The sequence below is a fragment of the Rhinopithecus bieti genome, unplaced genomic scaffold, assembly GCF_001698545.2.
Source record: "Rhinopithecus bieti isolate Rb0 unplaced genomic scaffold, ASM169854v2 scaffold_17222, whole genome shotgun sequence".
NCBI classification, from domain to species: Eukaryota; Metazoa; Chordata; class Mammalia; order Primates; family Cercopithecidae; genus Rhinopithecus; species Rhinopithecus bieti.
In genome coordinates this window covers 171,564-182,764 of record NW_016808807.1, presented here as the reverse complement: position 1 = coordinate 182,764, position 11,201 = coordinate 171,564, and the positions used below count along the sequence as shown (strand labels likewise).

Genomic DNA, 11,201 nt, shown 5'->3' with positions numbered 1-11,201 from the left:
CAATATTTGAAGAACTCTGGGCTCCCTGCCAATAGACCTTGACTTTGTAAGCAGCAGGCAGCCTTTTTAACATAAAATGGCATGATAAATTTTTAATATGGTTTTTAATGTAAAAATGGTATGATAAATTTTTAACATGGTTTTTAACGTAAAAATGGCACGACAAATTTTCTGTAGAACAAGAAGGGAAGACTTAGAGAATGTTTAAGTAACACCTATGAGAAGTGACCTGAGAAAACGTTTTGTCAAAAGGTATTCAGTTGGCCCTTAAACCATGCAGGGGTTAGGGGTACCAACCACCTACACAGTCAAAAATCCATTTATATTTTTTTTTTTTTTTTTTTTGAGATGGAGTCTTGCTCTGTTCCCCAGGCTGGAGTGCAGTGGCATGATCTCAGCTCACTGCAACCCCCACCTCCTGGGTTCAAGCAATTCTCCTGCCTCAGCCTCCCTAGTAGCTGGGATTACAGGTGCATGCCACCACGCCTGGCTAATTTTTGTATTCTTAGTAGAGACAGGATTTCACCATGTTCGCCAGGCTGGTCTCAAACTCCTGAGCCCAGGTGATCTGCCTGCCTCGGCCTCCCAAAGTTCTGGGATTATATGTGTGAGCCACCGTGCTCAGTGTCATGTATAATTTTTGTCTCCTGAAAAGCTTAACTATTAATAGCCTACTGTTGACCAGAAGCCTTGTTAATAACATAAACAGTCTAACACTTGTTTTGTATGTTGTAAGATATTATAAGTAGTATATATAGTATTGTTGCAATAAAGTAAGCTAGAGAAACAGAAAATGTTAAGAAAATCAGAGGGAAGAGAAAATATATTTACTATTTGTTCACTGGAAGTGGATTGTCATAAAGGTCTTCATCCTCATCATCTTCACATTCCATAGGCTAAGGAGGAGGATGGAGAGGAGCAGTTGGTCTTGTTGTCTCAGAAGTGGCAGAGGTGGAAGAAAATCCATGTATAAGTAAACCCATGCAGTTCAAACCCATGTTGCGTAAGAGTCAACTGTAGTCACAAGCTTAAGTGGCTATTAAAAAAAATAAAATGTGATGTGACCTGCATGAATACATGTACAGGGTCCAGTTTCCCTTTAACCAGGATTAAAGTAGATTCTGAGAGAATTCCAAGCCTAAGATTCTTTGACTGTAAAAGGTTTGGAGGCCTAGAGATAATTTCTGATAATGTAATAGAAAATAGAGATTATATGCTAGTTGACCATATTTGACTAGTTGAGTCAAATACGATGTGGTAGTTTCTTTTCTTTTCTTTTCTTTTTTTTTTTTTCAGACAGAGTCTTACTCTGTCGCCCAGGCTGGAGTGCAGGGGCGTGGTACCGGCTGACTGCAAGCTCTGCTTGCCAGGTTCACACCATTCTCCTGCATCAGCTTCCCGAGTAGCTGGGACTACAGGAGCCCGCCACCAAGCCCAGTTAATTTTTTGTATTTTTAGTAGAGACAGGGTTTCACCGTGTTAGCCAGGATGGTCTCGATCTCCTGACCTCAATATCCACCCGCCTCGGCTTCCCAAAGTGCTGGGATTACAGGTGTGAGCCACCGCGCCCAGCCGGTTGGGTAGTTTCTACTAGTTTCAACTACTCAGATATACATAAGCCATATTTTTGTGTAAACACAAAAAGGTAAACTCCAGGTATAATTCTGAAAAAAGTATGAAAAGAAGCAAGTAATAATGTGGTGTAACATGCAAGGGTTAGAACAGCAGGAATAATAGCACATATATTGAGTGAATAAGAGCACTAGATCACTGTCAGTCACTGGACTACAGTGGACTTTTAATTTTGGAAGTGTGTTAATTTCTAAATAGACTAGGATTTCCTTTTTAAGAAAAGTAATAGAATTACCTTTCTATTACAGATTTATAGTTTAATTCCATTGTGATCAGAGAAACATACTTTGATTTCATACTTTCAAACTTTTTTTTTATTATTTCATTATTATGATTATCACCAAGGATATAGCCTCTCTTGGTGAATGTTCCATGTGCACTTGAAAATAATGGGTATTGTGCTATTGTTGGATGGATAGTCTACAAACGTCAGTTACTTCCAGTTGGTTGATGGTGTTGCTCACTTTGTGTGTTATCTTGTTTTTGTCTATTTGTTCTATTGATTACTGTGATAAAAGTGTTGAAGTTTCCAGTCAGCAATAGATCATTGTGAATTTTCCATTTCTTCTTTAAATTAAATTGAATTTTTGCTTCATATATTTTGAATGTCTGTGGTTAGATGCATGGACATCTAGGATTATATATCTTCTTGGTGAATTCACTCTTATTATGTTATGTTCTTCTGTGTCCCTGGTAATTTTCCTTGCTCTGAAATTGGTTTTGTCTGATATTACTAGAGCCATTCACATTTTTTTGATTAGTATTTGTGTGTCACGATTTTTCACCCTTTTACTTTCTACCTGCCTTTATCATTATTTTGAAAGTCGGTTTCTTGTAGATAGCATATTGTTAGATGTTGTTTTTCCCTTAATTATTTTAAAATTTGTTTTTCTGATAATGTGCTTTGAGTATTCAAACTTAATAAACTTACTGATGTGTTTGGATTTAGGTTTACCATGTTATCATTCATTTTCCGTTCTTTGATTTTCATTGCTGTTTCCTTTTGGATTATTTAGGTATTTTTTAGTTTTCCATTTCAACTTACTGAGCTTTTAACTATATTTCTTTGTATATTTTTTTTTAAATAATTCTAGGAATTAATATACATCCTTAACATTTCCATCTAGTTAGAATTAGTATTTTCCCACTTCGAGTGGAAGGAACGTAGACATCTTGCATCCCATAGGTTCCTTTAACTTCCTCCTTTATGTTGTTGTTATCATGTATATTATATCTGCATACATTGAAAACCTCATTAGATAATACTATAATTTTGTGTTTAACTGTCAAGTATTTTTTAAAAGTTAGGAGAAAAATAGTGTGTTATATTTACCCAGCTTCTTCTTATTTCTGTTGCTCTTCCTTCATTTCTGAAGTTCGAAGTTTCCCTCTGGTATCATTTTCCTTTGTATAAAGATCTTCCTTTAACATTTCTTTAGAACAGGTATACTGGCTATGACTTCTCTTAGTTTTTCTCCATGTGATAATGTTCTCACTTTATCTTCAGTCCTGAATATACTTTTGCTGGATATAGATTTTTGGGTTGACAGTGATTTAGCACTTTACAAATATTTTCCACTTCTTTCTGGCCTCCTTGAAAAATCTGCATGCAAATGAATATTCCCCTATGCATGATCTGTTGTGGTTTCTAGCTGCTTTAAGGTTTTTTCATTGTCTCTAATTTTCAGCAGTTTATGATGTCTCTGGGCATTGATTTCTTTGGATTTTTCAGCTTGCAGTTTGCTGAGCTCTTGGGTCTGTAAGTTACTGTTTTGAATCGTATTTGGGATGCTTTCAGAAATTATTCTTGATATTGTTCTGCTCTCCACTCTCTCCTCCTTCTGGAACTCTGATGACAGAGTGTTAGACCTTTGTTGTTGTCACACAGGTCCCTGAAGTTCTACTGGGGATTTTTTTCCCCCCAGCCTTTTCTCTCTGTTCTTCAACTGGATAATTTCTGTTGAGCTATTTACATGCTTACTGATTCTTTCCTTTTTCATCTCATTTTATAATTGTACTCTGCCCCTGGATTTTATTTTAGTTATTATATTTTTCAGTACTAACATCTCCATTTTATTCTTTTATCTATTTATCTGCTATTATTTTTCATTCATGTCAAAAGTGTTCACCCTTACTTCTTAGAGCATGGTGATATAAGAGCTGCTTTAAAGTCTTTTTCTGATAATTCCAACAACTGTGTCATGTTGGTGTTGCCATTGTTGACTATCTTTTCCCTTAAGAATTATTGAGATTTCATAGTTCTTTGTGTGTCAGGTAATTTTGGATTGTATCCTGGGCATCTTAAAGATTATGTTATGAGACTCTGGGCCTTGTTTAGTTCCTATGGAGAATAATGATTATTAAATTTGTTAAGCAGTTGACCCAGTTAAGTTCAGGCTGCAAGTTCTTACTGGTCTTCAGTGGCTGTTTCTTATGTCAGTTCAGGTTTTAAGATGTTTGCAGTGCCATTTGGATAATGTGGATTACCCAGTGGCCCCTGTGGGGCCTGAAATATGTTCTACCCCATGGTTCAGTTCTCAAAGACTCTTATATGCTGTTTGGGGTCAGATCCATTCGTACAGCTTGGGGTTAAGTCTGGGAGATCATACACAAGATTATGGGATCTTCTTCTTGAGACCCTTTTGGCATTCTCCCAGGCACCTCCTGGTGTCTACGAGCTCTCCATTCCTAGTTTTCTTGATGGAAAGCTGGAGCTTTCATTTTCCCTCTCTGCCATGTGAAACCAAGCGGCAACTGTGTCTGCCTCTGAAACCAAGTGGCAGGGAGACAGAGATAGAAAAAAGAAACAGGGATTCTCTCCCATGCATTGGTACCACAGTTCCTCTGGTCAGAGAGGATTCCTGTCCCTCAGAATTTTAGATGTCTGCACGACCACCACTGCCATTACCATAATGAGACTGCCTAGGGGAATACGGTGGGAGAAATCATCACTAAAATACACATCCCTCATGCCCTCATGCCCTTAAGGACCCTTTTCCCTCTCTTCAGATCTGAGAGGGCTTCTTTTGGAGTCCTTTATGTCCATGCCCAGTCTCAAGCTGGTATTGAGTTCAGACCAGGGCACACCACAGGAACCACAAAACAAGAAACTCATCACAGGATCAGTGTTACTTTGACTTCTGGTTTCCTTCCCGTCTACCTGCTGCTGTTTGCCTCTAGAGTCCTCAGACTGTATCCTCTCTGGAGCCAGGATTTTTAGTTGTGTTCAAATGGATGGGGTGAAGTGTGCCACTCCATCTTTATCATTGTTTGTATATTGATGTTTCTGGAAATCACTAAAAGAATTTTCTAAGCACTGTTTGCTTAATAGTATGAGGAATACAAAAGCAAAAAGTAAAGGAACAAGCATTTATCTGAATACATACCACAGTTTTTAAGTTAATACAATAACTTCATAAGGTAGAAAAAAAAATCAAGAGGGGTCAGGTTTATCTCTGGACAATGAGATGATACAGAAAAGGCTCACCTCCCTGGTTGTCCCAAAGCCACAGCCAACAGTGGGTCCTTACTGTCTGAAGGGCAGTGTCTGTTTCATAATTAGGAGATGTCACGGATTTCGTGAGTTGTATTTTAATGAAGCATTCCAAAAAGACTATGCCTTAGCTAAAACTAACAGTCGTGCTTTTGGGGAAGTATCAGGCTGTGTGGCTGACCAGCTCAGGGAGAGTTGGGAGTCTGAAGACCTTCTCCACAATCCTGACTTCACCCATGGAATGACAGCCTATCCATGTGGCCAGATAGGTTGCCCACTGTAGACTCCAGGTGAAGTTTTTCTTGTGAGTTTTGATGTGAAAGTATGTCCTGGAGCTGTGCATATTTTGGTTGTGTGCTCTGTTCCCAAGGAAAAGTCCTCAGCAATTAGAAAAACTGCAGGGTGGCAATGACAGCTGTCATTTCTTTTCTTCATTTGCCCTCTGCCTCTTTCCTTCTCTTTCAGTGCTGGAGAAAGACGATCATTACCTCTCCAGAGTCTTTGAATCTCCCTAGAAGAAGCCGTCCACTCTCCCAGAGTGCTCCAACGGGACTGAACCACGTGGGCTGGCCAGAGCACATACCTGGCACTGGTGAGTTACGCGCCTCTCTCTTTTGCTATGTACTCTGGATCTTGGCATGAAGGACAAGAAGTGAGTGCTATTGGCAGCTGTATCCACTTGTCTGGCAGAAGTAGCTTGATGGTGAGAGAGATAAACAATTGTCCCCTTCCTTCAGTTAGGGAGGAGTGCCTACTATCCAAAGAAAGGGAATTATTGGCCAGGAACAGTGGCTCATGCCTGTAATCCCAGCACTTTTGGAGGCTGAAGCAGGCGGATCACCTGAGGTCAGGAGCTCAGGACCAGCCTGGGCAACATGGTGAAACCCCATCTGTACTAAAAATACAGGCCAGGTGTGGTGGTTCACACCTATAATCCCAGCACTTTGGGAGGCAGAGGGAGGCGGACCATCTGAGGTCGGGAGTTTGAGACCAGTCTGACCATCATGGAGACACCCCATGTCTACTAAAATACAAAATTAGCCGGGTGTGGTGGTGCATGCCTGTAATCTCAGCTACTTGGGAGGCTGAGGCAAGAGAATAGCTTGAACCTCCCTAAAGGTTGCAGTGAGCCGAGATCACACCATTGCACTCCAGGATGGGTGACAAGAGCGAAACTCTGTCTCAAAAACAAAACAAAACAAAACAAAAAAATTAGCTCATTGTGGTGGTGCATGCCTGTAATCTCAGCTACTCTGAGGGATGAGGCAGGAGAATCGCTCGAATCTGAGAGGCAGAGGTTGTAGTGAGCTGAGATCATGCCACTACACTCCAGCCTGGGCGACAGAGTGATACTCCACCTCAAAAAAATAAAAACGGAATTCCTAGAGTCCCCCAGCTTGGCTCCATCAGTTAATTTTGAGGAGAACTACCAACTGTCCCTTCGTCTCGCAGTAGGATATATAACTTCAAGGAGACAGAATCATGTAGAGAGCTGTCTCCAATCAGCTGATGGACTTGGGTGTTTCCCCTTCTGATAAATAATGGCCTCTTCCTTGAGTTTTATGGCAGCCTCTATGAGTCCGTTTCTCCAAACTACAGCAAATAGCTTCAAATCACATATCTGTCCATAAAAGGCCTGGCTCTCTGTTTTAGAAGGGAACTGGGCCACAGGTGAGAGCCAGGATGGGGCCTCTTTATGTGTAACAGCTACCTTCCTCACACCCAACCCAGCAGGGCTGGACATGCTGAGTGCGGCTCAAGGCACATCTGTCTTCCGGTGGAAGGACAGATGTGGGGTCTCAGGTCTTGAGCAGGTGCAGATTGTGTTTGGTGGTGACTTTACAGTCTAAAAGCTCATGGCTGCTGGAGGGAGGGGCCAAATCTGGTGTTGAAGAAAGTTAAACAAGGGCAAAGCCCTGAGAAAGTTAGAAAAACAAAACAGCCACACCTGTCAACAGCGTGCTTTGTCCAGGCTTGGGAGGAGCGAGCTGGCAGTGGAGGCTGTTGGTAGTTGGGTCCTGTCAGTGCCGAAGACCCATAGAAAGCCAGTGTGGTGAGGCAGAGGATGACGGTGCATGGCGGTCGGCCCCGAATGCTGGAGTTTGGCATATGTCTTTCTAAGGAATCAGCTCTGATGCAGACTCTTAGTTGAGCTCTGAGTCTGACTCAGCACATTGGAGGTGCTGGTCCCGAGGGAGCTGGCTGCTCAGATTAGCTGGTGGATATGGTGGCTGCCTGTCAGCAGATGGATGTATTTAGGTTGCACTATGAATTGGAGCTTTATTCTTTCCCATGTACAGTTGTGATCTTAAACTCACAAGCAAAGTTATGAAAAGGTGTTTGACAACTGTTGAACAAACTCTCCCAGTTTCTTGCATAAGCCCCTCATTAAGTCATAGAGTTATTTAGAATCTTGTGAAAGGGTCAGTAACCAGGGAGAGGAATCTTTTTCCAGAGAGAATCCTCAAAGCTGATTTTGGCCTTTCAAGTCAGTACCTCCTTGCAATTCAGAGCTTCATAATCATGTTTTCCTATTATTTCAGTGTCACTTGAAATAATTGGCAGATGAGCTCATTGCAGAAGAAATTTTAAAATCTTCATGCCACCAGTGACATCCAGTACGTCTGCACACCAAGGGCACTGCTCTGGAGGTCAGAGATCAGGGCTGTAGCCACACTTCATCCTAGGGTGAGAAATTGAGCACATCCCTCGATTTCCTGCTATCTCAGGTTCCTTTTTTCTTTCTTTTTTTCTTTCTTTTTTTCTCAGAAATTCTGCAAGAAAGTAATCAGATTCCTTTTTCTTCAAAAAAGGAGTGATAGCTCCTGTTTTCCTATTTCATAAGGATAATGGGAGGGACTAGCCTGGAGTTGAGCTTAGGAAAGCTTTTTCTTTTCTTAATTACTGCATCCACTTCCAGCTGATCTGTGCCTGACTTAGTCGGATTCATACTTTACAGAGATGATATTTCTAGTTTCTATCCCTGGAACCTCTCATCATTCTCATTTTTTTTTTTTTAATCCATTTTCTACCCAGTTCTGTGAGAATTTCTCAATTTCATCTTCTGCTTTGTTTTCCTGTTTGTTTGTTTTTCCCTCACCTGTGTTCATTGCCTTCACTGGCAGTTTGTGATCCAGTGATCATGTTTTTAATCTGCAACAATCCTTCCAATGTCCTTTGAAGCCATGAAGAACAGAAAATCGGGATTTTTGTGAAGTTTTCTCGTTATTTCCAAATTTCAGTTCATTTCCAAATTCATCTGCTCTTCTTTTGAGGTTTGTTTGTTTGTTTTTTGATGGAGTCTCACTCTGTCACCCAGGCTGGAGTACAGTGGCATGATCAATCTCGGCTCACTGCAACCTCCGCTTCCTGGGTTCAAGCAATTCCTGCCTCAGCCCCCAAGTAGCTGGGATTACAGGTGCCCAACACCATGCCCAGATAATTGTATTTTTAGTAGAGATGGAGTTTTGCCATGTTGGCCAGGCTGGTCTCAAACTCCTGACCTCAGATGATCTGCCCACCTCAGTTTCCCAAAGTGCTGGAATTACAGGTGTGAGCCACCGCGCCTGGTCTCTTTTGAGGTTTTTTATTAATAGGTGAAATTTCTTTATTTGCTCATCTGTGTGGACAGCAGTCCTCCCCCAGCAGTGGTGTGTTGTTAAGTAGCACTGGAAGTGACGTTCTTTCAGAGATTATTATCAGTTCTTGTTAATATCCTTCAAACACAGCTGAAGTAGGATGAGGAAGGCGAGGCTTTCTTGTGATGAATGCCGTGAGTCAGTGCCTAAAGGCTTGTGGGGAGCTGTCCGCTGTCCTGGTAGGGAGCTCCTCCCCATCACTAGAATTTCTTCTCCACGTTTGGAAGGGTGGCTAAGAATCAGCCTGATGTGGGAGCAGCCCACCTCTCCCTGGCAAGTCGGTGCCCAAGATAAATCCCCACCACACCCGCACCTCTCTCAGTGGAGCCGGCAGGGCCAGGTGCAACTCTGAGAGTCCCTGGTGCCTCCAGAGTCCGTGCCTGTGGCTTTGGAAGGGTGGGCTGGGTTTTACCAGGAATACCTGGTGGTATGGTTATTTCACAAGCTGTCGGTCACCTCTTTCTTCAAACCACTTTGTTGTATCTTGTGGCTAACACCCTTCATCAGTCTCTAGTACTAGTAAAGGATGCTTTCTATTTTTTAAACAGCTTTGTTGAGCTATAGCCACATACAGTCCGGCGGCAGGATATTCACAGATACGTGCGGTCATCACCACAGTCCATTTTAGAACATTGTTAGCACCTTATAATAAGCTCTGTACCTTTAGCTATTACCCCACACCACCACCCTAAGGAACCACTTATCTACTTCCTGTCCCTATAAATTCCCTACCCTGGATTTGTGTATGGATGGAATCATGTAGGAACTGGTCTTGTGACTGGCTTCTTTCACTTATAATATTTTCAAGGTTCATCCACATGTCACATGTACTTCAGTACTTCATTTCTTTCTATGGTCAAATAATCCATTGTATGGATACACCACAGTTTGCTTATTTATTCATCCATTGATGAGCAATTGGATTACTTCTACTACCTTGCACTTCTGTGCTATGGAGATGGCTTCTTTCCTTAAATCTCAGGAACCAACCTCTGCTAGGTTTAGACTTTTCTTTTACGGTGTCCTCACTTCTCTCAGCTGTCATACAATTGAAAACAGTTAGGGCCTTGCTCTGGGTTAGGCCTTGGCTTAAAGGAGTATTGTGGCTCCTTTTTGATCGTCTATCTAGACCACAAAAACTTTCTTTCTATTGCAAAAAGGCTGTTTCACTTTCTCATTCATGTGCTAACTGGAGCAGCACTTTTAATTTCCTACAAGAACTTCTTCACTTTCAGGACTTGGGTAACTGTTTGGCTTGAGAGGCCTAGCTTCTGGGCCATCTTGGCTTTGACATGCCTTCCTTACTAAGCTGAATCATTTCTAGCTTTTGATTTAGAGATATGTGACTCTTCCTTTCACTTGAAAACTTAAAGGCCATTACTGGGTTATTAATTGGCCTAATTTCCATATTGTGTCTCGTGAATAGGGAAGCCCAAGGAGAGGGAGAGAAACAGAGGAATGGATGGTTGTTGGAGCAGTCAGAACACATAACATTTATTGATTAAATTTGCCATCTTCTATAGGCACAAGTTCATGGCATGTCTTCACTTCTTGTGTTCTCTGTCTCATCCTTTTTATTGCTCTATTCCTTCTTTACTGTTTTCTCTTTCACTGAGTGAATATTTTCTAATGTAGTATTTTAATTGTATTAATGATTCTTTTGCTATATTTTTTAAGGTTTGCTTTTAGTGGTAGCTTTAGCATTTCATGTATATCTATAACTTGCCAGCATCAACTTCAGATTTATGCTAACTTAATTCCAGTCATATATAGAACTATTACTCCTTTATAGCTCTGTTCCCTTCCCCCTTTTTGTGTGGTATGATTGTTACGCATATTATACCCATCAATGTCATAAAGCCAGAAGCGCATTAGTAAAATGATTACTCTACATGTGTATGATTGTTATGCATATTATACCTATCAATGTCATAAAGCCAGAAGCGCATTAGTAAAATGATTACTCTACATGTGTCACCATTTTCTTAGCCTATTACAGATTTTCTCTCATCTATCTCCTTTATGCTATTATTGACATGTTACATTTTTATATTATATGCTCAATGATACATTATACACATATTATTTTATACAATTGCTTGTTAAGAGAAGAAAGGAGAAAATAAGAATAGTGTTTTTTATAATCACATAGTTACTTTTCTAGTACCCTTTTGTATTCATGTGGATTTATATTATCATCTGGGGTCACTTGCTTTCAGTCTAAAGAACTCCCTTTAGTATTTCTTGTAAGTTAGGTCTACTAGCAACAAATTTTCTCAGTTTCATTTATCTGGGAAAATCCTTATTTAGTCTTCATTTTTGAAAGGTTAGCTTTCTGCATAAAGGATTCTTAGTTGTCAAGATTTCTTTTTAAAAAATCCTTTTAGCAGGCCTTCAACAAAATTCAACAGCCCTTCATGCTAAAACTCTTAATAAAC

General features: G+C 40.7%; 1 protein-coding gene across 2 annotated transcripts in view; it reads left to right on the top strand.

Annotated features, from left to right (window-relative positions):
* Positions 1-11,201, top strand: part of ARHGEF4 (Rho guanine nucleotide exchange factor 4) — a 135,957-nt gene that overhangs the window by 29,821 nt on the left and 94,935 nt on the right. For both annotated transcript variants that reach the window (XR_001888218.1, XM_017887220.1), the window contains one exon: positions 5,591-5,717. Coding sequence is in view for 1 of the 2 variants with exons in the window: in XM_017887220.1 (XP_017742709.1) it covers positions 5,591-5,717 (127 nt within the window). In the remaining variant the exon portion in view is untranslated. The remainder of the gene's footprint in view (positions 1-5,590; positions 5,718-11,201) is intronic.